This window comes from Amblyomma americanum, chromosome 9 (genome assembly GCF_052857255.1).
Source record: "Amblyomma americanum isolate KBUSLIRL-KWMA chromosome 9, ASM5285725v1, whole genome shotgun sequence".
Classification (NCBI taxonomy): domain Eukaryota; kingdom Metazoa; phylum Arthropoda; class Arachnida; order Ixodida; family Ixodidae; genus Amblyomma; species Amblyomma americanum.
In genome coordinates, this window is record NC_135505.1 from 96,706,958 (window position 1) to 96,734,838 (window position 27,881).

Here is a 27,881-nt window from a genome sequence, read left to right on the forward strand (position 1 = left end):
ATGGCACCATCAACGTCAAGGTGTAAGTCTTGTATTGGTAATAAACGAAATGATTTCTTACTTTCTTGCTTACACAGGCGTTAAAGCATACTGCCGCTGTGAAGTGTACAAATACAACTAATATCATATGCCTGGCTGTGAATATGGCTAAACACTTTTATACGCGTGTTTTTTTACCAGTAGGTCTATCTAGATTCAATGTAGAGAAGGCAATATATGACACCATGACGGGAATCCTAAAAGATGCAGTATTTCACAAGAGGACGGCCACTACCATCTGGTCAACAGAAAATGTACAATGCAGTTCCAGGGGCAAGTGCTCAGCAGGTAGCAGCGGAAGGCAAGGAAAAGGTTTTCCACAAGGCAAAGAATAAAAAGCTGCGATAGTTGGTTCTGGGCAAAATCGTAAGACATCATTACAGCGCGCAAAAAATATGTCCGATGTCCGTGGTATCTATTCTCTTCATTCGTGTGTTTTTGTGCGCAGGAGTGATGTTTCATAATTCACTGAGGTGCAAAATGGATGCACTGAGAGGTAACTGCTTGCTTCGGCTGGATTTACCTCAGAGGCATATACTCACTTCATCAGTGTATGAGAATGACAACTCAGTTTGTTAGTGGTTTATAATATAAAGCGCCAAACAAAGGATAACCACAAACATGCAAGACGTGACCAGACAATTTTAGATATTGTCTGCATGTGAAAGTTCATTTACAGAAGGTTAATTGATGGGTGCAGTTAGGTCGTGTGAGGATAAAAGCAGCTTGAAGACCTAGGCTCTATGTGCAGTGCGGCAGTGCATGATCAGTGAAATTACCCATGCATGCATGCTTTGTAAAAATAGTTTATGGCATTGAATATGACAAATCATATCTTAGCCACTTTTTTCACACTTAGCAGGGACGGCCCAGTGGTGCCTGTATAGATGGCTCGAAGCGGTTGCAATACTTTCTTTCATATATGTTGGGAGGGATCATGCGACTTGTGTTTTATGTTGAATCGCTGCAGCGTCATATCGTCTGAAGACGAGACTCCATCATGTAGCCCATAATGAGCCCCTCTTTCCCATTACTTTCTCTGCTCTCTTGTCTAGCTGTTACGCATACATTTTTGCAAATCACTTTCTAACTTCAGCTACTCAGCTTACATGCAAAAAAAGTTTGGCTACTTTTTACTGCAGCAAAGGTGTACTTGAGCTCTCTTTTGCTAGCTTTGCTGCATGCGTTGTAAAAATAGTATGTGACATTGAATATGACCAATCATATCTTAGCCACTTTTTTTCACATTTAACAGAGACGGCCCAGTGGGGCCTGTAGAGATGGCTCGAAGCGATTGCAATACTTTGTTGTATACATGATGCGAGGTATCATGCGACTTCTGTGTTATGTATATGTGTGGCAGTAAACATTGCTACTTTGGAAAAGGCGCCGGTCTGCCATACAATGTGAGCGAAGCTTAAAGGGGCTGCGAAACACCGCTGGAACAGATGCCGGTTACGCTTCAGATAGATTCTTTATGTCACACAGATGCTGACTCAAAAAGAACTGCAAGAATCGATGCATAGAAACGGGAGTTATTCAATGAAGAAACTTTCAAATACAAGCAAAAAAAATCCTGCCCTCAACTCGAATTCCGCGCACGTTCCCATTCCTATTTCATTCTCCCAATGACAACAGTTAGTGCGACTAATCAAAACAGCCTATCTTAGCACGTGGCGGAAATTTGCACTCCATGGTTGCCTGTTCTCCAACTCCTTCATGCCAAGGCTGGCAGCGCCCTTTGCAAGGTTACAACAACCATGTGAACGCCCAGCTGACCCAGCGATGCTTCACCGTCAGGTCGACGGCGCAGAAGGGAACACTGGTCAATGACGTTCCCTTAATTATGGATCCGAACTCGAGCGCGAGATACTGCAACGGTGTGACAGCTTGCGCAAGATATCAGACACATTTAGTTTAGCATAGCGCGTACCGCTACTGCTTACCGCCAACCATCGCCCATCGCTCTTAGCACGCTAGTTGATAACGGCGAGCAAGGAGCGCACGCTGTTGACGGGAACGTTGCGCCACCTTGCGCCACTGTCCGATGATCCTCCGCAAGCTGACGATGCGCACTGCCTGCTAAATATGAAATGAACGCATCCTTCCTTGGGACCGAAACGAACGCTTATAGAGTGCAATGGCTCGATCGGATCGATTCCGCAAAGCCGCTCTTGGATACATAGAGAGTAGCCGTAACTGTTTAGTGCTAGGTCGTAGGATGTTTACAGAGAGGCGCAAAATCCTTCAATGCAAAAAGTACACAGAGCTTCTGCTGGTGTATTTTTGTTTTCTTTGATTTACAGTGCTTTTATCTAAGGCAAAGAAGTTGGTTGTGTTAATGTAATATAAAACAAAAACTTGACAAACATATCTGTAGGTAATAACGCAATTTGCAGTATATTTACCCTTTGTCCAATCATCAAGCTCCAACTAAGTGATGTCATATCCGCTCCAAAAACCGCCACTGTATGGCGACACCGTCAGCGCCACTAATTTGTTTTTGCGCGCTAATTAAAATATTAAAAACCACAATATACGCGGTACGACCGATGCTAATAGCAGCACAATAACTCATTCTATGCAACCAACAGGCAATACAATGCACTCAAATTGAGTTTCTGTGCCCCTCTACAGAACCCCACTTGGTCCAAATTAATTTGGAGCCCTCCACTACAGTGTTCTGAAGTCGGTATTGTTATCTGCCTTGCTGTGAGAAGCGGCTCCTGCAAGTGATCTGCCTGCTTAGAGCCAGTCAACTGGATAAGCTTAGGCACTTAACTCGTAATCAGCTCGGACATTTTTCTTAACTGGAACCCTAACGCGTGGATGCATCGAAAGAAGTGCATCTCACTGGAAGACAGGGAGTGCTAGGCACCAAAGTGGGCAGTGCACAGTACGCAGAACCTACTGTGGGTTTTGTATGTGTGCAAGTGTCTGCAGGTACTGTGCAGTGAACTGCATCAAAGGTTCAGGATGTGTGTAGCAAGCTATACCCAAACAAAACTGATGTGCGCTCAGGCAGCTTTGGTTTCAATGCATTCAGCAGGAAAAATAATCTGGCAGCTTTCTTTGCACATCTGTTGCAGTTTTACCAGTGCCAGGGTTCAGAGCATTTTGTTTAAGGTTTCTTTTGGAATCATTAACATTCCAGCCTTGTCGTTTTGTATGTGGCATTAAGCTTAAAATAAATTTCAGCAGTCGGTTTTTTATGCTTTGCTGCTAAAATGGGAAGAAATGAAGAGGAATGGTCTTCTAAATAGATGCAGCCAGCCAGCGCATTATTGTTCTGCACTCTGTGCCCATAAAAAGTCTCAATACATGGAATTTGCCCCCCTGAAATATACTCGCATCAAATATTTTTTTAGTTGAAGTACATCTTATCTCCTTTTTGTGCCTATCATTATGTGCATCTTCTAATCATTTCTCTATTTCCTTAATTCTTCTTATTTTTTGTTTTGTGCAGCAGTAGAATTTCCATATCAAGTTATTTCTCTAGGTTACCAAGTATTAGAATCTCTGAGCCTGGATATGAATGAAATTACCCGAGGTGCTAGTGTACTGTTGATTGTCTCAGAAAGCTTGACTTTGTGTAAGAAAGACTGTCATGCTCAATATCAGCTGCGACGCCAAATTATGATAGGAATTTAGATTATGATTCAGGCGTACCCAGCTGTGGTGTAAATATATGCAGTTAGCTATGAATACAAAAGAAAAGCACTTAATGCAATAATTCACACTGATACACAGCATGACGACCAACAGGGGCAAGGGGGAGGCACCTCAAAGCATTTTTCGGCGTCTTCCACCCTTGTCCTTGTTCGTCGTCACACTTTGTGAATGAAAGTATGAAATACAGCCAAAGCTCAATATAACGAATACGGATACTACGAATTATTGGCTATATTGAACTTTTCGTAAATATTTTTTCACAAACGCATGCATTTTATCCTTTATATATCGAACGCGGTTGGCCATGAAACGGCTATATCGAACTCCCCAGCGACAAACTGTGCCCGTTCGGAGGCAGGCGGCAGGCTTCGCCGCGCTACACAATTTACTGATGGTGATGCGGCAAGCGTGCGCACCAAGTTTTTCACTTTTATCTCGCACTCGCAAACAGCGGCATGTGGGTTGCAGTCCGGCAGTCAGCACGCGTTCACGCTTCTGGAAGTAGCGCCCTGGAAGCAGCAGTGCAGGTAGTTGTAAGCTTGCAGTAACAATCCTTCCTTCATGTCTCCTGTCGAGGAAGTGGTGAAAAAGGCAATAGCTTTCTCTCTGACGTAACGCTTTCCACGCGACATGGTTACTACGCGAAGAAGCCACCGTATCCAAAACTTAACATGCGCTTTAGGTCTTGTGCGGGGAAGCCAACCTAACGGGCACTCGGCTTTTTGCGGCTTTCGGAATATCCGCGAGCGTCTTCGAATGGCCACAAAAACCAGAAAGAACGTGTCTATGGTTCTTTTGTAAGGTTCGCCAAATTTACTGTCTCTTCAATGAATGAATTGTGCCGCTGCTCCGCGCGTTTTTGACAAAATTTTATATTACGATTTTTGGCAATAGCGAACTACTTTGTGATTTTTTACTTGTTCGCTATAACAAGGTTACACTCTACTAGCTCATCCAGCAACTGATTTCAAGCAAATTAATGCAATGGGTGCTTTATGTAAGTAGCAGTGATTTACTATAAAGCAGAAGACAGTTGATTTATTGCAGATGCATAGCGAGTCGTATTGAATGTGTAGTATATGTTTGCACCACTCAGCTAGATTTAATGGCAGTATTTGCAAGTTGTCTCAGCACTGTTATTAATATAATGTATTCCACGTAAATTCGTGATTTTTTCCGTTTTTCATGCATTGCGGCTACACAGCTGGAGTCAAGCTGCTGTCAGGGAAATGCAACATATTCGACTTTGTCAGAAAAGATGCACGATATGATACAAGGGGCCTACATATTGACTATACTGCCAATGTTATCTACCAATAAAGCTAAGGATGCTGTTGAGCAAATGTGAGCATTTTTTCTTTCTTTACTATTCGTGCTTGCTCTTCATCTTCGGCAAGAACAGAAACGATGTGGTTATGTGCATGCCCCAGTGTACAATCATGTGAAAAATTATGACACTGCGAGTGTTTGCCACACTATGCCTAACTGCGTGCAGGTGCCACCTGATGAAATGCTCGTGCAATCAAGACCGGCGCAGCGAGATTGATGGATTTTAGTGCACCTGTCTCTGCATTAGGAGTGCTTGCCTTTTTACACCATTTGGCGTACGTTCTAGGGATCTCTTAATTTTGCTCACGATATTAAGTCCAAACTCATAGCATTTCTATCAAGACATTGTACGGTACACCAACCACACCAAATCGAATGGTACACCGACCACACCAGGAAAAACTAAACCAAAGCACACAAGAGCCGGTATCAAACAACTGGGTGACAGCACAGAACACCAGACAAGAACACAGTAAAACACACCACCCTACGCCACATCAGGACCCGTGTCTGAAATCTCGGTCTGGTTGGAACACCAGACACGGTCACACCAGCAAACACTACACCGGGCCACACCAGAACCCGTGTCTGAATAGCCGGTTTGGTGTAAACACCAGAAACGTGCTGGTGTTTTTTTTTCGACTGGGTATATTGCATTTCGTTCAATTGTGCCTATAAACTACTGACAACGTATTGATTCCTTTTAATATAATTTTGATGCATAGTGTTTTTTTCAGGTATAGTTTAATTTGCGCGCTCTAGATATGGTGAGTCCACTTCAGAATAAGTTGTGACTTCGAAATTGCCTCTTGTTGCGTTTGGATTTGTAGACCTAAAAGCTTCATTTTGTACAACTGTAATTGAATGAGGATTTGCTGTAGATAATACCTAGCCTAATACAAGAAATTAGCACAACCATTAGCCTTGCTGTGCATAGTGGCAGCTGACGGTTATGTGTTACATAACTCATGTAGCTCCAGACTACAATTTTGTCGTGGCTCAAGGTGGCCTTAAAGTAATGGCTTCACTTTTCCCCCTTATCCTATTGTTTGAGAAGCGTATGCCATTCAGTCATGCATAAAAGGCAGTTAATATGGTGATGCAAAAATGGGCGTAGAGAAGACAACAGAGAATGCTGTTACCGTTAGGCTGAGGCACACCACTGTGATCATAGGTCTGTTTGAGTCTTCTGTGTGATCCTGTTCTACATGCTTCTGATTCTTTGTTGACTTGCACATGGTTCCTCGAAGAGGGAGTTTTATTAATGATTCATTTTATGGTTTTCATGGCATAGTTTTTTTTTATTCGAGAAGTTTGCCATGAGGCATAAGTTGAAAAAGGAAAGGAGGAAGGAATGCACGGGATTGAAAGTTAAAAGAAGGAGTGAAGAACCGTTGCGCTGAGGTAGTCGCAGAGGTTTTAATGAAACGGTTGTCCATTGTCCACTTACCGTAGTCACTTTCGCGGTTCCACCGCAGGCCCACCTCCCTGAGGAGCCGTTTTCTGATAGCAGCCGTAGCTGGGCACGTCCACAACAAGTGCCGCACATCACAAATGTCCGGTGCAGCGCTACAGTGAGGGCACCTGTCAGGTACTGGCAGATCTTTGGCACGCCACCGATGACGGACAGATGGTGTCAGAGCCGCCCCTGCCCGAATCCGGCGCACGGATACCTCCTCCTGCCGAGTAAGACTACGGGGGAGAGGGTGCGAACACGGAGGAATTATAGCGCGTGTTCGCTGGCGCAGAACTTCGGAATCGGAAACATGGGACAGGAACGGATCTGGGGGAAGAGGGGAAAATGGCGGATCGTCTAATGTATGAAGATGAGTCATAGCATCCGCTTGAATGTTATGTGGATCCTGGGCATGGCCGCGAATCCAGTGTATGCGCACAGGACATGGATACTTTGCGTAGAGCACATGAATAGATTGTGAAATCTGGAACGTTCGTCGAACAGCCGTTTAAGGGCGGCGCGGGAGTCGGTGTAAATATGAACTGTATTGAATGTTGGAACGAGCGGAAGGTAAGCAATGGCATTATAAATGGCTTGAAGTTCCAATGCCAGGGGAGTGCACGTATCCGCAGTATGCGTCGCGCGAGAGTTGATATGCGGATGAGATGGACTATACACAGCAGTAACTCCCCTCTCTGCAGAATGTGATGCATCCGTGTATAATAAGAACCCTTCAGGCAGATACGCTGCTGATACCGACGGGGAAACAGTGGGGCGATTGTCAGTGAGCTGGCAATAGGACCACGGTGGAAGTGTCTTTAAACGATGAAGTTTGAGAGACTGTTTTCGAGCTCTATTTGCCACCCGTTGGTCGGTGATTTCACTGAGTGTATTAAGTTGGGCGAACTCCTGTAGCACAGGTGTGGGTGTTAAACGAGGCAGATATGTTATGACGCGCATAGCCTCACGATTGATAGCTTCAAGGGAGTCCCACTGTCTGCGGGTGAGACGTTGAAATTGTGCCTGATATACTATCCGTGGCTGAAGGATAGAGCGCACAAGCTGGCGGGTCGTATGAGCACGTGCGCCACCAGAGCGCATAGCTAGGCGACGAATCAGACCTAGAGTAACGTGAGCCGATTTACGGGTGGCTGTCAGCCACGGGGTGCCAGTCCCAGATGTATGGAGGAGAAGACTAAGAATACGAACAGTTTCTACCTGAGGAATCAGAGAATTATGTACCGTAAAATTTGAAGGGGGAGCTTTCCGTGAGGCGGCTTTAGTTCCAATTCGAATGAAACATGATTTAGTAGGCGAGAGTGTTAGACCCAGAGGTGGGAGGCAAGATGTCATTACATCCAGCGCGTATTGAAGGACCGACTGATGAATAGACGCATCTGGATGACAGCACCACAAGGTGATATCATCGGCATATGCAAGCACGCGGATAGAAGGGATGGTCTCTAGGGCTCGAACAAGAGGAATTAAAGCCACATTAAATAATGTGGGGGCAAGAACGGAGCCCTGCGGCACTCCTCTATTGGAAGTGAAATTACCAAAGGGCTTTCCGTGGACACGCACGCTGAAGGTTCGATTTGCTAAAAAGGCGTGAATGGAGAGGAGGAACCGGTGAAGGAGACCAAGAGTTTGAAGGGAGGCAAGAATGGTAGACTGAAGGATGTTATCATATGCCTTTGTTATGTCTGTAGCGTTCACGGTTCGTACAAGGTGACTCTGCGGAGAGTGGTCAAGCACGTCAGCAGCCAAAGTAGCAAGGCCGTCCTCCGTTCCAATTTGTGGGCGGAAACCAATTTGGGAATCTGGGTAACAATCATGGGATTCCAGCCACCACGACAAGCGTGCGGCTAGAATGTTTTCATAAAGCTTGCAGATGGTAGGCGTAAGGAAAATTGGACGAAGGGCCGAGAGAGATACTGGAGGCTGACCTGACTTGGGTATTGGAACCACAATAGAATGCTTCCACTCTCCCGGCATGACGCCAGAAACCCACACTTCGTTAAAAGTATCAAGTAGGGTTTGCAACCCTCCCTTCCAAGTTACGGAATAAGGAGTTAGGTATGCCGTCGTGCCCGGGAGTAGTAGTAGTTTTTAAACGTTCAATGGAGGCCAGCAGCTCTGCCATGGTGAGGTCAGAAGTAATCCCATCGGGGGGGCTCTGTTACCGATAAGTCAGGTGAAGATGTAGCGGTGCAGTCGGTTTGGAAAAAATTGACGGGCCGCTTGTTGTGCAAATGTGTCCTCATCCACATTTAGCGCGAGGCGAATGCTCTCTGTGTAATCTGCAACCTGAGAAGGGCGCTCCATGGCGTGAAAGACTCTCCAAAGATGTCGATAGCATAGATGGCATAGTTCGCTTTGTATATTCTGTATAATCTATTTCAGATCAAAAAGCTAGTACTCATTGGGAGTGAGACAGCTGATGATGCTACAAAACTTATTATGAAGTCTGTAGTGAAGACTCCTGTGGCCCTCAGGTACACATTGGAAGGGCGGGGCAATAAACAAGAAATTAAGAACCTATGGCTGTAAAGCGCAATTGTCTGAAGGTTATAGACTTTTTGTGAACACACCATCTAACTGCAGAAAATAGCTACTTTCAATCCACCTGGTGTGGTTTCCTGCACTTTCGTTATCAATCGCTGAATAGATGTCCAAATTTAAAGGACTGTAGGTACCAAATTTTTGCTTGTGTGTTTTCTTCTTTCAAATCATGCGTTAGGAATTCTATACATGTGCGACCACTGAATAATTTATAATTGAATTTCTTTTTGACACTGTTTTGGTTTCATCAGTTTAACGATGACTGTGACGCGTAGTTGGTGTCTAAGTCACAAACAGCATAAAAAATCGGATGTATAGTTGCTGACAGGTCATTTTTTGTCTTGGAAGAGGCTGAATTAAAGGTCGTAGTTAGTTAAAACTACATATCAGCAATTGTATTACAGTTTTTCTAGTTAAATCATGGGATCAAAGCATCGACTTGACGACAGTCGTCGTTTGGTCGATGAAACCAAAACAGCATGAGAGACGAAACTCGGTTACAAATTATTTATTGGTTGAAGGCAAATACCACCCGGTAATTCATGTATTTTATTATCTAACGCATAGTTTGACTGAAGAAAACACGTAATAATATAACTATAGGCTTCTATAGCTCTTTATTTGCTCGTGCACCTTTCGGTTATTCTTATTATGGATATTTACGCTTATTATGGTTATGAATATTAATAGCAAAAGAAATTTGCTGATATTTCAAGCATTGCCCATTGTAGCATCGCATACGGCTATGAAGCATTTCCTGGAAGATGTGGCCAATACTGTGCAAAGTGATTTCTACCCACCATACTGATTATCGATTAGATATGTCTGTTTATTTTTTTTTTACTTTTACAGCTGCTGTGCAGTGCAGAGTTCCAACAGCCTCCATGGAAGGTATTAACAACAGAGTGGCTGCGTTTTTGTGGGGGACAAGAGAGAGGGACGGCGGTCGAAAAGCTAAAATGAAGGGGGTGAACCCTTCACCCTAGTAATTGGGGCTTCATGAACAAGAATGCCCAAAAATGAACTTCGAATGTATTTGGAAAAACAAATAAATAAGAAGCATTCTTCTTGCATTGTGATGCCAGATATTTGGAATGTAATTTCAGTAGTAACATGAACACAAAAAATACTTATGTGAAGAAAGCCTCTCTGCGGTGGCAAGGTGGGCCTTAAGTCCAATTGGGTCGGTGGGCCCACAGACATACAGCTATGTTCTATATGGGTTTCCATTGTTGACTTCCCACAAGTGTCCCCTAAGAAGCCCGCGGGGCTGTTCTGGTAGACCCTGTGGGGACAGCATAGGAGGACCATGCACGGGTAGCCGAAGCGGGGGCCAATTAGGGCAGCCCATGTGGGACCACAACGTGCTAACTCAAGGGAGTCCGGAACGGGCTAGCTGAGTGGTGCTATTTAGTATGCCCACTGGGCTGCCCTTGTTGGTCCGCCCCGATGCCGAGTTGCCAATCCCGCACATATCCCACGTCGGGCACCTATGCGCAGCCCGTACCGGACCCACAAGGGCCCCAAATTCAGAGCCCCATTTGTGCTACTGGGGGCCTTTCTAAAGAAAAAAGAGCTTAGATATAAATGACAACAATTGGTCGTGCGCCATTCGCGACTCGCACATCTTTCAAGAACACACATGTTAAGTTCGTTCATGGCGTGTACGCTAGCTGGCTAACGCTCATAGATTTCCCAAGAGTCTTATACGACCCATGGTCTTTTGCTGTGTGCCTGGATGCAAGTTCGACTCGAAACGGAAGGGAGAACGAACTTCAACCCACGGATTCCTACAGCCAGAACAATGAGCTCAGTGGCTGAAAGTTATCTTTAGCAAAGACTTGGTCGCTGAATAACACGCCACGGTATTAAGTACTCTGCAACAGAACCTTTGATTTCAAGTGACTAAAAGGAAGGATGTAATGCTCGTAAACTAAAAAGAGGTGGGACTCCGAGCGTTTCTCTCGACTATCCAGAATACTGCGTGTTTGAGGTGAAAATTCGTTCTGACATTTTAAGAAATAAGCTTTTTAAATTATGAGAGCTTTTTTCGGCATAGCATTGTCAGTGGGTAGCACGTCAGATTACACTTCGTTAACAAAAATCAAATATTTAACTTTAGAACTTCTAGTCGATCTCATTATTTATTGAAGCGCGTAACACATCGTAAGTAATATCCATGCACATCATATTTTGAGAATTTAGAAAACGCAGTTACACTCGGTGCTGTGGCCCAACTAATCATCCCTGCTTCACGATAAATTACGAGTACATGCGCTTTCGGAAAAATCGCAGGCAAAGTAGCCCTTCCAAAGGACCAAATTTTTAAATATCCAAAATTTGCTACCCGCCGCGGTGGCTCAGTGGTTAGGTCGCTCGGCTACTGACCTGGAGTACCCGGGTTGGAACCCGACCGCGGCGGCCGCGTTTCGGTGAAGGCGAAACGCTAAGGCGCCCGTTTGTTTCGTGACATAGGCGCGTCTAAAGATTCCCAGGTGGTCGAAATTTTTTAGCAATAGCTACACTATGCCAGCCACTTCGCGATGTCAGCGTGGCGGCGCGTTTAGCCGTGGCACCACCGCTCCGCCAGCAGTGCGCATGCGCGGAGTAATGTCATAGCCCGCAGCTGGTGTGCGTGCCGCGCGACTCGCCACTGCGCCGACGGCAAAGCAGACGCTATCTGCCTCGTCAGTTGTGCGCATGCGCGGAGTGACGTCAGAGCACGCAGCCGGTGTGCGCGCCTACATTATGCTAGCATTTCGCACCTTCAGTGTGCAGGCGGCGCGGCGCGCCGGCGAAACCATTTGGGGGAAGAGTGGAGAGGGGACAGAGTGAATCCACGTCCACGGACGAAGATGAAAAAGAACGCCCAGAAAAACGCAGCGGCGAAAGATTGAATTTGCAATTCGACTGAGCGATTTCCACTCGGGCAGCTGTAGCTATCGTGTCACTACAGGTTTAGCCACAGCTAAACCACAGCCATTTTTCCGGAGCCCTCAACTATGGCACCTTTTTCTTCCTTTCTTATCTTAGTCCCTCAGTTATCCCTTCCCTTAAGGCGCGGCTCAGGTGTCCACCAATATGTGAAGTAGATACTCCGCCATTTCCTTTCTCCAAAAACCAAATGCCCAATTTTCAATTTTTTTTCTTGAAAATTTGCTAGACCATGTGGGTTACAGCGCCTCAAAAATATGGAAACATGTTGTAATAGTTCAAAAATTATCTATTCAATATTTGTAACTCATATAGTTATGTAGCTTCTATACTTATGTAGCTTTATTCTGGTGCGCTGCACCACTGACAATGCTATGCCGAAAGATGCGCGAAGGCTATTTTTAAAGATTGCAGAACATCTTATGTGAGACACCGGGTATATGCAGCCACCTGTGACGGTGACCGCGAGGCTATAAATGCTGTTGTATGAAAACTGCAAGCATTCATTCCGTGGCCGACGCCCTTTGCCCATGCTGCTTCTAAGCTGCTATAGCTGCAAGCAGCTTTCCTCAGCAGATCGTCACTGAGTCTCTGCTAGAAAGCTACACCGTATCCGGAACTCCACAGGTCTGCGAACATAGATGATTAAACCAGTACGATGATCATATGGTAGAGCCGGGAACCTCAAAAGCGAAAACTAGCACTACGAGTTCTGCGGAGACCGCGATTTCTGTGCACAGTACCGCACTAATATTAATCTTCTATAAAGAAGGCAAAAAATGCCGCAACAATCTGATATGTTTGCCCAGCCGCCACTTCCACGATTCTCTCAGTGAATAGCTTTTTTTTCGGGTACTTATGCGCATGCGTTCACAAAAAGAACTTAGCAAGTTATTATTTTCCCAATCGTGCGCTGGTGCGCACATGCATGATATGACATGTATGACATGATATGAAACAGGCATGATATGACACCATGCATGTTTCGCTGAATTGCCGCTTCGTCGGCACAGAAAGGCAGACGGACGGACGGACGGACGGACGGACGGACGGACGGACGGACGGATGGATGGATGGATGGATGGACGGACGGACGGACGGACGGAATGAAAGAGTGCCCTTTGAAATGGGATGAAGCAGTTGTCATCAGGCTCATTTTTTTTTCATTGAATTATGGCTTATATCTTTAAGGTAGTGTGAACCAGTCATATATTTGACATATTATTTTAATGTACTTTTGAGCCGCAAAACTTCCAATTGCTTTTTGCTAACTTCCACACCAGGTTCAGTCACATGAACACTTATCTCAAATCCTAGTGGCTCAGGAACACTGACTGAGCCTGCTTCGACATTATGATGATTACCCCCACATTCGAGAATAAAACGCTTAATTCTTCCCAGTGATACTAGTAATGGAGTTCCTTGATATTGAAAATATATATAATGTACTCTACTCCTGCTTTTACATTTTTTTATATTTATAAACTCTCCTCGTCTCCAGCTCAACCACAACAGTGCCACTTTACGCACGTCTGTGCTCAGTATCGCACGTATATGTATCGCACGACATTGCAAGGCCATGCGCGAGGATGACACCATCCGCCTCGTCAGGGCCCTGGCCATAAGTCGAATCCAATATGGTCTCCCAAACCACAATATTTATCACACCGCCGTGTATAGGATCCATATCCTTATCCGTACCCTCTTTAAAAGAGCTCTGGGCCTCCTCATGTGTACATACACCACAAGATTGCTTGCATTCGGTGTTCACAACGTGTTTGCGGAAATCCTGGAGGCTCTTCTGAACTCCCAACAGACTCGTCTCCTCACCACGTCGGCGGATAGGGCCATCCTTTTAAAGATAGGCGGCCCACAAGCCACCAGTACCTTAGGACTGACCCCAGTTATTCCCAGTGCTGTCCGCTCACCCTTTACATGGACCCCATCCCTAGCCACATGAACCACGAGTCACAGGCCGCGCGCTGTCAGGCCCGTCTTCACAGCATCCGTAGGCAATACGGCCAAGATACCTCGGCTATGTATGTGGATGTGGCTTCCTATGCAAGGCCCCACAGTTATGCTTGCGCTGCTGTAAATCACGCCAATACCCCTTTTTATGGAGCGTCTATCACGGCACCGAATCGGGCGGACGCAGAAGCCATTGCAATAGCCATCACCATCAAAGTGAGCGACACGCAAGACAACGGCACCCACATTTTTACAGACTCTCAAGCCGCCAGTAGAGCCTATATGAGTGACGTGTCCCGCTCAGGGGTCTCCGCGTACTGGGCGGCCATCTCCAGTATGATCACGTTCTCACCTGGGTCCGAGTACATGCAGGTCCCGATGGCAATATTAGGGCAGATGTCATAACTCGAGATTTTACCAATCGGGTGGGGCACACTGACTCTACTCTCTACCCCCCTCTCAACTCATTTTTCAACCCCCATAGAGACCCTCCGCATAAATAGGCGGGCCTACCAACACCACATACGAACCTTTCCCCGGATGACTGCTACCACCTAAGACGTATCTGAACACTTACTGTCCCTAATCTCCACCACCTACACCGCCTTCACCCAACATTATACGCAGATATACACGTCCTTGGTGTGGCGAAATTCCCACATTCACGAACATTACATGGACGGGCTCAGATAAACCTAACTACTTAAAGCCGCACAAAGGGGCGCTGGAGCAGTGGGAGGTGACGCTGGCCAGCGGCACCCTGGAAGACCAGGAGGCGCTAGTACGCGCTATCGTCCAACCGTCGGCGGAAGCCACTGCAGTCTTGGACTGAGGTCCGCACCCTCAATTCGCTCCAGTCTCATTTTTACAAATAAATGTTTACTCTCTCTCTCTAAACTCCCGCGCTCTCCTCCTATATTATCTTCTCCCGCCGGCTCTGCGCGCTGCACGGCACGCTTCGCAGGCCATGGCGTCTTCGCCGGCCCGGTGTGTTCGCTGGCACACATGAGCGCGCAGTGGCCCAGAGATCCAGTAGGGTCTAAAACTCACTTGCAGAAATTAAAATTTTTTTGTCTGTCTGCACGCGCGGAAGTTAGCGCCTGTTTTCACGCTATGTTATTAGACTCAACCACTAGAAATTGATGCGACGTGCGTGAATATACCACGAGCCACATTTGTCACCACGTTCCAGCAATGAAAGCCGTACACGTGAGCGCTTGCGGCATGGACAACAAAAGCGCCCTCAGTCCACCTCAACATGGCAGAGTATTTATTAGCCTAAGATTTACGTTGCTTTTATGTCTTCTTCAATACTATTCGGCACACTGACGCCTCGCTAAATGTAGATTCGACCAACTGCTTCATTTTCGCGGAAATGCTGTTTGTGACGCTGTTCTTTTGCAATCGAGCGAGGTAAAGATTGCGGTATTTTAGGTTGAGATTTTGTTTCACGAGTGCTGTTTCCCAAGAATTGCAGTGGCTGCGAAAATGCTTCAAAATTTTCTTTAATGCAAGTTTTAAGTTCCAGGCAGAAAATTTTACACTTGGCTCCTCATGATGGTGCGCACGCTGTGGCTTTATGGCCTGGTAAATAAAATTTTCACGGCTGCTTGAAACGGAAGAATTTTATTTGTTATATCTTTCCTTAAATTTATTGACTACTGCCGAAGTCAGCCTGGACATGGATTTGATTTAGAATTTTGGGGTGATGGTTAATGCCAACAGAAGACTTAATTAAGTGGCGGAAAGATGATATTCTCTTCATGAATCATGAACGCTAATCCCTCGAATGCATTTAAGGAGTACTTCACATGCTCGTGCTGAATCAATCTTCCGAACTGTAAAGTGCAATCAGAAATGAAGTAGTCATTCCGTGACTGGTTTAGTCTGACATAAACGATTTGTACTGGTTTAAAAACTACGGGATTAACGAATGTGATGTTATTTTCAAAACATCAATAAATGCAGTATATCATAACAACCTCGCCTGGGACAGGTCAAAGCTCGTTTTAGAAGGTGCCTTTTCTGTAAACCGCTCCGCGGTAGAGTTGCGCGCAGTAACAACGGTCGAACGAAAGCCTTAATCGTTCTGAAGATTAACATCCTCTGTCATCCCTAGACACACGATGGTATAACGTCGTTAAAGCTACCACACTAGAGCTCTGTGGCACACGGGAGGAAGGCTGCCATATGAGCTACGAAAATAAACGTGTTATATAATCTGCACCACGTCAGAAGCACTCGTATTTTCAAACAAGAAGCAATTTACGTCTGCGATGTCGCGGAAACCGACAACGAGATTTATAAAATTAAAATTGTTATAACACGCGTAATCGGCACGGCAGCAGGCACGAATAGAACACACAGAGCCATGCCATTAAATGAAAAGATTTGCGCGTGAAACGGCGCGCAATTATCGGCGATTTAAGCAAGATTATCAGCTTTGTGATGATCTCGCAAGACGTTTTAAGTATGTACACTAGTTTAGGTAGCACGAAATGCTCAGTACTTCACCGAGCACGTTGTGTGTGATTTGTCGGAACAAAGTCCTTAAGGGTGGTGTGGTGTATGCACCTTTTCCTATGGCTGATGTCATTTTTTTCTAGAGCAATCGCGAACAGCACGACACCATTTTCACACCGGCTTGTGAACTGAAATGCGCCGTAACCGGGCATTACGCGGCAATATAAGTAAAAGCTCGAATTTTCATCGCGTAACTCAACGGAGCTCGATCAGCAGAGAGAGACGGCCTGCGCATGGCGCCGATGAAAAGCGAAACCACTAGAAAACGATCCGTTTGCACGCGTTTCCCGGGCGATGACAGGAGCCAATCACAATACAGAATAACTCCGAGCAGAGAGCCAGGCTAAGAGGATGTGCTAGAGTCCTAGGCGCGGCGGCGAAGTTCACAGAAATGCGCTACTTTCAAAATCAAGGGCCTTTATCTACCAAGGGCTGCTAGCGCCACATGTCGGCGGCGTCGCGCACTAGAGCGAACGTCGCCATACGGTGGTCCTCGCCGCCGTAGAGCGGGAATGAAAAAATAAGAGAAGGAGGCTATGCTCAATACTGTTATCACTCATCACAGGCACGCATACTTGGGTTCACTAAACTTCTTTGGCCTGCGCATACCTAAACAGGTAAAAATTGAACCGCCAGTTCTTAAAGACCGCTTTGCAGATTTATAAAAATTTTCTGCACTTGTGAAAGACAGTTATCGTACATTATATACCCATGCGTCTAACGTAAGATATTTGGCCCTAAAAACAGTATAACTTCAACAATATTTGAGACCAAACGTACAATTGCATTTAGACCTCGCTTATCACAAGCAATGAATACTTTACAATAAGTAAAATATTTTACCATTGCTGTGCACGCTGGGATGCTGCAGACAAGTAAATAAACGGCAAAAGGAAAGATAAGTGCTATAAGTTTGCTAAAACATTTTGCTCCACCACTTAACAAATTATCGCCGGTTCACAGCCGAAGAATTTATAAGTGCTTAACAGAATACCTTTCTGGCCATCATGGTCAAAACGACATATTTGCATAAGTCATTAGAACGAAGGTGCGAAAACATCAACTTTTTCAAGGAAAAATATAATGCAAAAAAGAAAAATTTTAATTCTCTCAGCGGAATACGTTCTTAAACTTCGTGCGCGCCGAATTTTTCTACACAAGAAAGAGAACTGGCCTGCAAAATTGAATGTACCGTCGCTGCCAAAAATTACCAAGGAATAGTGTTTGTTTCTTAGCCATGTCGCAGACCACTTTTGCACCCTTTGACTCGAAATCCTTGTAAGATAAAAAGAGTCCCTGTCCTTACCTTTGCAGACAATTTGATATATCATCATCATCACAAGCAGCAGCTTGACTGCACCCACTGCATGGCAAGGCCTCTCCCATGTCTGCAATGTGTTTGATATTTATTGATGCCTTGACACCTCCTCTATACGGTGCCCTGTTGCTTTTGGCAAACGCGGCTCCGGCTTTTGCGTAGGAAACCATGTGATGTACCTAGTTTGTAGCCCTGTCGCAGAGTATTTATGGCAACCTTGAAGCTTGAATTCTGTCCAAGGTGAGAAACAGCTCGTTTTTCTCTTTTCTTTGACAGTTTTGGTTTTTAGGCGTGTCACAAGAGCAGCACTACACAGCTGAGAAGCAAATCCTGTTGTCTGTTGAGCTTTGAGAACAATAGCACAATTTAAGGCGTTGTATAATACCTCACATTTATTTTCTTCATAGTTGCACTTACCCCAAATACTATCACTTCGCAAAGCCTTGAAGTGTGGGCAGCCGCAACTGCCTGAATATATCCTTTTCAAGAAGTTGCTAATACATGTTTCCTGTAACGCCGGACTTGTTATATGTCGCACCTATTTAGCCAGAATTTAAATCCTTTTAAAACATATTTTAATCATTGCTCTCATAGGAACCACTGACATAGTTTACGGAATTCTTGGTGCAATAAAAGTTATATTTTCATCAACATTGTCATTCACTTCGACCCAGAAAATAATAAGGTTCCCGTAAGCCTGTATTTAAGACATTGATGGCAGTATAAAAAGCAGAGTTTCTATTAATTCACCTTCTTGCCATTTAAATGCCTGTGCTTCTGAGCGGAGCATGTAGTGCGATATTAATAGTGTCACAGTTATTAATATATACTTCTCGCCCCTTTGTGTTAAGCAATATCCAGAAAGCTTCTTCGCTGAAAACACTAAAAGGAAACTAAACATCTTGGAAACTGGTGGCTTCACTTCTAATTTTTTTTAATGAAAATGGCAGGTGAAAAAGATATAAAAGTAAGCGAAAAAAGCTGTAAGTACATTAAAATACAACAAAAAGAATGAAATGTCGATACATTCATGCGCACATCTTCTGCATCTACTTAAAACCTCCTTTTGCGATCCACGTTTAGAGTACTGTTTACCTCCTCAATTCTTTCTTGGTCTATTTTTTTATTTCTTGTGTTTAGTTCTTTTAGATCATCAAATATTGCACACCCTAGAACCGAAGTTGTTCAGAGAGCTATCGCGTTTCCTCCAGCATCAAATATTTAAATGGAGTACCGCAAGTTCTTTTTTTTTGTATTACGTGCTCAGCAAATGCTCAAGCACTTGTTCTTAGGGGTTATGAAACATTACATTGGATACCAAGTATCACATGCCGCGAGGCGTCGATAATGCTTCAGAACTCTTCGCAAGCAGTGAGAACGTACATCGAGAGCAAGGAGAACACGCTCTAAAGATCTTTAACGATACACCACTTCCTGATCAAAATCAACACTGGTAGCTGAAACCTCTAACCTCCCCTCTCTACTGCGCAAACCACCGCAATGTTCTCTCTCTTCATGAAGGAAGTGCATGTCGGTGTTCCTTCTCGGTGGCAGTACCCGCCGAGTCTCCATGGTAAACCTTGCTTTCAAAAAATCAGTGGAGCTAACCTTACGGGCTTAAATTAATAATCAGTGAAAGCTAATTGACAATAAAGGCCGAGCGGTCTTGAGCAGCACGCGAAATGCAGCGTTTCACAGCCGACTACACGGTTGGGCTTCTTAGACGACCGTTTGATGTCGGCAAGGTCAAGTGCATACCCGCATTTTTCCGCTTGCGATTTTCATTTCAACCGTGTTCGCAACATACATCGTGGACCCAGGGCTTTAATAAATACGTTCGCTGAAACTCCGCACTTTTCCTATGCTCTACGGAATTCATCGTAAACCGTTTGCTAAACACTGCAGAAAGTACCGCTATGAAACAATGCAAACCAAGGGCAAAAGCCGTGTTGAATGGCGAGTTTTCGTCGCGTTATCTCTACTGGTGGTGGTGGTAGTGTTTTTTTTATTAAAGTATAATAAAAAGGAAGGAAAAGATTTTCGCCGGCCCCGGCATCTGCCATTGATACGGAAGCACCTGAGCTGGGGCAGCGGAAATAAAGGATAGCAGGCAGAATGGAGAAATTAAATGAAATAGGTGAGGGGACAGGAAAAGAGGCTAGGGGGAGAAGTAATATATACAAACTATTCATGCAATAAGAAATGTGTCCAGGTTGTGCACGTGATTAGATCATTTTATATCAATTAAAACACACGCACACAGCACTGTTCTGGCTACAACTGGAGCGGGGCGTCCAGTTATTAATCGTTCAATGTAGAACTCTCGGAGCGTTCGGTCACTGCGTGTAACTACCTGACGAAGAACAGACGGGACGTCAAGCCCGTGTGTTCGAGAAATGCACAGAGGCTTACGAAAGTTTGCTCACAAGTGCGCGCACTGCCCTGCGGCCACAATAGCGTCTTGGTGGAGTCTGGTAGTATGCCCTGCGCCCTATAGGCCGCAAGCATATCGCGACGAGCACGGCGAACGCGGCACAGCGAAGGAGCAGGTGTTCTAGTGTTTCCACTGCACCGCATCCGTCACACACATCACTCGTCGCGGTTCCGTGACGCTCCCGACGTTCCCCGGGCCACACACAGCCAATGCGCGCGCTGAGGATCATTACACGTTGTGACCGTGTACGTGCGCGACAGCCGCTGATACTGTCCATGCGCTCACCTCCTGCGATGCGTGGGTCGGGGTGCTGCTTTCGGAGATAGTCGTGGATGGCCGCACGCACGTCCTCCAGCGCAAGGGGCAGATCGCTGGCAGGTAGTTGGTGTGCAGCGGTCGCGGGGTCGTCAGCTTCTTCGTTGCCGGCGATGCCGCAGTGACCGGGCACCCACTGTGCAAGCACGGCACATCCTCTCAGCGCGAGGCGCTCGATGCGCCAGAGAATTTCCCGCAGTAGTGGGATACCGCGGTCGTTAGAATGCAGGCGGCTAAGGGCGGCGCGGGAGTCGCACAGCAGAGCACTCCTCGGCGGAAGGCCGAGGGTGAGCAGCAGGTCCGGCCCGAGCCGGATCCCCATCAACTCCGCCGTGGTGGAGGAGCCCAGGAAGGTTGCATGTTGCTGGCTGTGCAGTCGCAGGGCGGGGATGGTAGCTACCGCTGCAAGGGAGCAGTTGTATCAGGCCACTGAGCCGTCGGTGTAGACGAGGAGGTGGTCCTGGAGTTCCTCGTGTATGACGGCACTGGCCAGCTGCTGCACAGCACAGAGGGATGTGCTCCGCTTTCCCGCAATGCCGACGATCTCTCGCTGTACCCCTGAGGTAGCAGGCCAGGGCGCGCAGGAGCCGTAGGGGGTTGGGCCTTGTGTCAATTGCTCATACTCGAGAAGCGCCGTGCCCATTCGGGAGTGCGGGTGCGAGCTCATACGCTGCAGCAGCGAGCCGCCGTTCGTTGCGCGCTGAAGCCGGTCGATGTGATTCAGTGCTCTGCGCGCTGCTTAGAGCTCAAGTGGTCACGCTCCTTCCTCGGCCAACATTGCGGCGCACTGCGAGTTTTTGGGCCGGGCTAGGCACACGCACAGGGACTTGTGGTGCTGGAGCTCGAGTTTCTTCCAGCATGGCTTGCGCACCGTGACGAGAGGAAGCGTCAATACCACCGACGTGTCAACACTACCGACGCGCACTGTCACCACCACGCACTCCTGGGCGTCAGATGTCGCCGCCGTCGAGCCGACAAGGGTGTGCTGGACTTCCTGCCGCACGTATATCGCGCACCTTGATTTCCCGGGGCGATGAGATGTGACACAACAGGGCACTGCGGCACAGGTGGGTTCCTCGCATTTGGTAACTGAGTGGTAGCCAATGTAGCCAGGTAGCCGCATCTGGGGCTCCCCGTCATGTGAACGTACGTACGTCTCCTGCAGCGCGATAACTTCCGGCGAATCCTGATGCGATGCGAACTCGCATTTAGGCGTACCGCACCGTAAGTGAGCGCACGTTCCACTGCAGGATGGATGGTATGTGGGAGGGATTCCGGCGGCTAGCCATCATGCTGGCTTATCTGTGCGGAAGCACCCGCTGCTTCTAAGCAAGGCCGGTGTCCATCGATCGGTGCCCTCCGGGAAAAGTGAGCTGAGAGCGCGCAACGGCAGCTTTAGGCGCGCGATCTCTGCGTCCCGTGCGTCGGGGGCTGGCCATGAGAAGCGACCGCAGGCTCGGGCCGTGCTGTACGCGACGCCGGGCAACCGGATCGTCGCTGCCGCTGCCGGCGCTTCGATTGCTGCTGCTTCTGGGGTGCTCCCCTGACGGCCTACACATAAGAAAGCGCGCGCGGCGACTGCTGATGTTGCTTGGCTGGGGCCACTGTTTCAGCCTGGACGACGGCTCGGACAACACGCCTAGACATCGGTGCCATGGATGTGGCCATTAAAGTGGCCACGTGACGCTCTCGCGGCCAGGGCGGGCACGCTGGGTCTATGGCTGCGTGCCGCCCCCCGCCGTTAATGCAGCGGGGCTAGGTCGCACAGTTACCAGGCTCGTGGGGCCCGCCGCAGTGCGTGCAGCAGGCAGGAACACGAAACACCTCAATGACATGCTCCAGGCTGGCGCACTTGGCACACGGGAGCGGCCGGGGACGGCAGGGACCGACCGCGAGCCTGCGCTTGAATATGGTAGTGAACGCCGGTGGTGTCGGCGCCGCAAAACGGAGAGCGAGTGGGCTGCCCGACACAGACGCCGATACCATCGGCACCGTTGACTCCGCCGCCGCTAGCAGCTCCTCTGCCGTCCGGCGCCCGTACACACCGAAGACCAGGCCGGAGCTTTGGTTCCGAGGAGGAGGCTCCTTGGCGCAGACCGGCACGCCACGGATGTCGTCTGTGGCTAGCAGGGCCTGGAGAGCATCGCTGCTCCCCGCGTCCACTTCCACTACATTCCGCCGCATGTTTACCCGGACGGCGAGGACTCCCGGACGGGATCCGATATCCTCGGCCAACTCCCAGCCCTGTTCCCTGGTGAAAGCGGTGCCCCGGTTCGCCGGCCGAAACAGCACTGTCCCCACCAGGCTGGACGGGACCTGCACAGCAGCCGCGGCTCGCTCCAGGACAGCTCTCCGACGCCGCTGCGCCTTGGTAGCGATTGTGCGCCGCGGCACCAGGCTGGCCCAGCATCAGCGTCGCCGCTATCTGCGGCGTATTGCTGTGGGGCGCCGCGGAGTTGGGCGCGCTCGCTGCCAGCAGACGATGCCCAGGCCGCAGCCCGGTCTCGTGCGGCGGGATTTTGCGAGGTCGCACCCGGTTTTCTACCGGACGCCGTCGCCCCAGCAGCGACAGCAGCAGCATCAGCAGAAGGCTGGACGTGGGCTCCATGGGGCTCGTGCTGGGCAGGCCTTGCTCCTTCGAGTGAGGAGGGAAAGGGAACAGTGACGGTGGGGAGGCTTCGAGCTTTCCGCTTGGCCACCGCGATGTCCCTTTGGTTTCCGCGTCCCTCTCCTCCTTGGACCCCGTTGAGCGTCGCCGTCTCTCCTGAAAGGAGTAGGTTCGAGCATGGAATGCTTCTCTCAATGGAAAACCGAATACAAAACAACTTTCTCTTTAAAACGACCGTGAAAACGATCGCGCGCTAACACCAGCGAGTTTTGTGGTCGCTGTTGCAGCTTACCGAGAGCTCTTCTGCGACCCTATCGCGCTTTCTGATACAAAGCCAGCGATGCTGCTGCCGGCCAACTTTCACGCGATGCGGATTTGATCCCCGCCACGGTACCTCTGCTCTTCCTCTGCCTTTGGCGAAACAATACGAAACGCCTAAGCGGCTCCGCCTATGGCGCTGGCGCCTATGACTTTTGGCGATGGTTGATTCCACTGCGAAATGCTACTTAAAGCGGATAAATCAAAGTTTAAATATCTTTCTACGCAAAACCTTTCATTCTCGATTTCCTCGTATTGCGGGTTCAATCTGTTCTATGGCAGCTACCGGCCCCGAAACGTGAGGGCATGTTCATATGTTATGCATATGCACAGAACGTTTTACAGAACTTTCAATTCAAAGAAAGGCATACCGCTCGGCAACCACCATGTGCGAGACTCGTGTCCGCAGGTCGGAGAAACCTTTGTGAAGGCTGCAAGATTTGAGAACGCCACACATTCGAGGTGGTTGTAAAAGCTCTTTGTTGCTCATCAGTGTTCTCATAAAAGTGCCCACCATTTCTGAAGGGTGCGTCCGCAGGCCATTCACTGCTCGAAAGCGTTGTACAATCGTTACCAACAGGCTGAGTTCGAATAAAACAAATTTTTCTGTCTTGTCTTTAAGATTATATTTACGCTTGAAACGCATTCAACGAAACAAGCAGGTCATTCTAGGACAGCCGCCGCGATGGCCCGGTTGTTATGGCGCTCGGCTGCTGACCCGAAAGACGAGGGCTCGAAGCCGGCTGCGGCGGTCGATTTTCAGTGGAGGCGAAATTCTAGAGACCCATGTACTGTGCGATGTTAGTGCACGTTAAAGAAATGCAGGTGTTCGAATAATCCGGAGCCCTTCACTGCGGCATCCCTCAGAGCCTAAGCTGCGTTGGGGCTTTAAACCCCATAAACCAAACTAAACCATTCTACGACGACATTGTCACATACTCCAAAGCCTATTTGCAAACCAGGCAAGGCTCGAGAAGAAGCGCCCGTGCGCCCAGCCTGGTGTGCAGTAAAACAAAGCATAAATGTTTGCTTGTCAGCGTTGTTTCTTTTCTCTCTGTCTGTTTCGTCTAGTTGCGCTGTTCCACCAAGTATACACATATACCAACAAGCGCAAATTTCCGTCCTTACACAGAATTTCGATTGCTGCTGTAGTGCGGGGAACTTTGCGCGCTAAGCGATGAACTGTCTTTTCCGCTCTGAATGATGGGATCTGGCCGGAGAAGAAATTAGTTGAACGCGCTGTAAGCTTCCTCATCTCTAGTCAAACTTTGAGCCAGGCCGTAACAGGGGGGGGGGGTGAAAACGCATTAACTGTGGATACCTTACATGTGTGCGTAACACATTAGTGCGAAGTAAGAAAGAGCCGCGATGCGTCTCATCATCATAAACCTGACTACATCCGCTGCAGGACAGGGATATATGGCATATATTTCCAATTAACCTCTTTGTGCACCATCTCCGGCCACCTTATCCAAGCAAACATGTTAATGTCATCGCCGCAGCTAACTTTCTGCTGCACCTTCTACGCTTGCCTTCTCTTGGTGTCCACTATGTTAACCTTAGCGAGCATAGATATTTTTAATTCGTATGTCGCTGTGCCACGGATCTCTCCGGAGAACACTCGGACCGAAAGAACGGACTAGGCGAAGGGTGTACCCACACAAACGCACATTTAATACAGCTTACGTGATACACAAAACTAACAGAACTAACACAAAACACAAAGACTATAGCTACACACGACCCGGGCACACTGCTATCAGCGTCTACTATTAGCGTTTAGCGTTCGTGCTCACGTTTGGTTCGGTGTGGATTCGGCGCTGTATGGATCCCGTATCCGGCGTCCAGGCGATGATCGACGTACTCGGGCTTGCGTTGTTGGCGGCTTTCGATGCGCTTGGGCTGGCGTCGCTGGCTGCGTCGTACAAGCTCCAGGTCCAGGCGCCCGTGGAGGTGATACTGGTGTTTGTGTTGTTGGCTTTGGGGACACCACCAGGATGGGTGCCACAGCGCTGGAGACACCCCTGGCCGTAGCAGGTGATAGCGTCTTCAGTTGACTCTCGGGAACAGGCTCAGGCACGGCAGGAAGTCCACGATGCGTTGCCGTAGAAAGCGAGCTCACCGGAGCAGTAGCCGGCGTCGCTCTCTTCCAGCCAAAGTGTCCCTGACCCGCCGGAGCCTCCGCTTCTCTGCTGTTCCCCCCAGTCCCTCGCTCTCACTCGCCCTTTTATAGCCTCGGTGTTAGTCCACGTAAGCCTTGTCGTCATCTTCTCTTCCCCGCCAATCATCTCACTCCACCTCAACGAATGCTTCTTCACCAATCATCTCTCTCCACCTCAACGAATGCTTCTTCTTCCTCTTCTTAATTCTTCGGTTAATTCGCGTCGTCTTCCTCACACCTTTTTCCTTTAAAATTTAATTTAGGCTCCCTAATATATGTGACAAGGGCCCCCTCTCTCAAGAGTTTTTCCATGAAAAACTGCTCACGTCGTACTCGTCTTCAAGCCATCCAGCCAACCGACTATCTTCTGTGGCGATTCTGGACCCAGCACACAACACACCGCAGAGGTCCAGCACACATCAAACGCACACCACAAACACAGCACACCAAATTGCGTTTTCAGAACACTAACACACCACTGCCGCTGTCCGTACAGAGTCCTTAATAAACATGTTCGTGTCCACAACACACTCCCTTGTATAATCACATAACTCCAGCAACAGCAACAACAACAATAAGATAAATCCCAGAGATACATTAACACAACAACAACAGCAACAAATCAACTACAACACCAAAAAGTTACAGTCCAGAGATACCTAGATCTCTTCAGTTGGCTCTACTCATGAAGTCCGCTCCGACGTTATCTTCTGTCTTCATTGAAATTGGGGTTTATTAGTACCATATACCAACCTACAGTTTTCTTCCCACTGCATGTGGGCATCTCGACATCATCTGTCTCCTCGGCTACTACCGAGCATGCTACGTTGGGGGTGCACTGTACGGGAAATCTTCGTACTTTTTCAACATGTTTGCATGGAAACCCTTCTTGGTGTTATTTATCAATAAGTCATAATCCATGTCATTTTTCTTTTGCTTCACAAGGTAAGGGCCCTTCCACTGCATCAGTAACTTATTATGATCCGTGTGTAGCAAGATGAGAACCTTGTCGCCTGGATTCAGATTCCTGTGAGTGGCGTTCTTGTCATAGTAGCCCTTATAGCGTTCGCGCGCCCGTTCCAGACCTTGATGTGCAAGCCTCCATGTTTCTTCCAACTTGTCCCGCAACTCAAGAACGTATGTGTATAATGTCTTGAGATCTGATGCAATCTCCTTATTATCCCACAGCTCCTTGAGTATTGTAAGTGGACCTCTAACGGTTCTCCCATATAACATCTCGAAAGGCGAGAAACCAATACTCGTTTGTGGTACTTCCCGGTAAGCGAACAAAAGAGCTGGGAGATATCTATCCCAATCAGTAGGTCTCTCCTGGCACATTTTCTTGATCATATTTTTGAGGGTGCCGTTGAACCACTCTACAAGCCCATTACACATGGGATGGTAAGGCGTCATCAGTAACTGTCTTACTGACAAAAGGCAGTTAACCTCCTTCATTAGTTCCGATGTGAAGTTCGAGCCCCGGTCACTCATATTTCCCTCGGGAATCCATAACGCGAAAACATTTCCACAAGACCCTCCGCCACTTGGATACTGTCAATAGTTCTGAGTGGAATAGCGTCAGGATAACGAGTGGCCACGTCAACTAGAGTAAGCACATATCTATTGCCTTTGGCGGATACTGGAGAGATTGGCCCCACAATGTCAATCGCCACTCGCTGAAACGGTAGGTCGATGGCTGGCATCTTACCCAGAGGTACGGGACCAACTCTTCCCTTTGGAACTGTGCGCTGGCACACGTCACATGAGCGAACAAAGCGCTTAACGTCACTCTGAACACCCGGCCAAAAGAACTCCTCGGTGATCCTAGACACCGTTTTTTGAACACCCTGGTGTCCGGCCATAATGGCGTCATGTCCTAGGCATGGCATGGTCTCTCGCATATCTCTTGGTAACACTAGCTGTTCGACCCGCCTTCCTGAACTAAATATGCATTCCCTATGCAAAAGACCATTTACCAATTGATACTTGCATGACGTCCGGCTCTTCTTTCTTTTCACCTATTCCCCGACTCTTTGGAGCATTTCTTCAAGCTCGGGTCTTCTTTTTGCCTAATTGCAATTTCGCCAGGTGTTACGCTCAGGCACATAACAGGAGTGGAGAGCGGACGCTGCGTTACATGGGCTGTCGCTTGAGCTCTTGTCTCAACTGCCGACGAGAAGCTGACTGCACCCTTCTGAGCTGTCGCGGGCCTTTCCTCCTTTATATGTGCTTCAACGTCGAGCA

The 27,881-nt window shown here is 47.8% G+C and overlaps 1 protein-coding gene across 2 annotated transcripts; it reads right to left on the reverse strand.

The window, feature by feature from the left end:
• Positions 1–18,720: 18,720 nt before the first annotated feature.
• Positions 18,721–27,692, reverse strand: LOC144105190 (uncharacterized). Of its 2 annotated transcripts, none has more exons than XM_077638341.1 (2): positions 25,273–27,692; positions 18,721–23,314 (listed from the first exon to the last, which is right to left on the reverse strand). In XM_077638341.1, exon 2 carries the CDS (start codon positions 22,732–22,734, stop codon positions 22,306–22,308), a length of 429 nt encoding a protein of 142 aa, XP_077494467.1. In that variant the 5' UTR covers positions 22,735–23,314; positions 25,273–27,692; the 3' UTR covers positions 18,721–22,305. The 2 variants fall into 2 exon arrangements, 1 of the variants encoding a protein (XP_077494467.1); XR_013308718.1 differs by lacking the exon at positions 25,273–27,692 and adding an exon at positions 23,848–23,923 and having other exon boundaries at positions 23,064–23,314.
• Positions 27,693–27,881: the final 189 nt, after the last annotated feature.

Coding starts and splice junctions, on each gene's coding strand:
- LOC144105190 (XM_077638341.1), bottom strand. CDS start 22,734: ATGCGGCGGAATGTAGTGGAAGTGGACGCGGGGAGCAGCGATGCTCTC.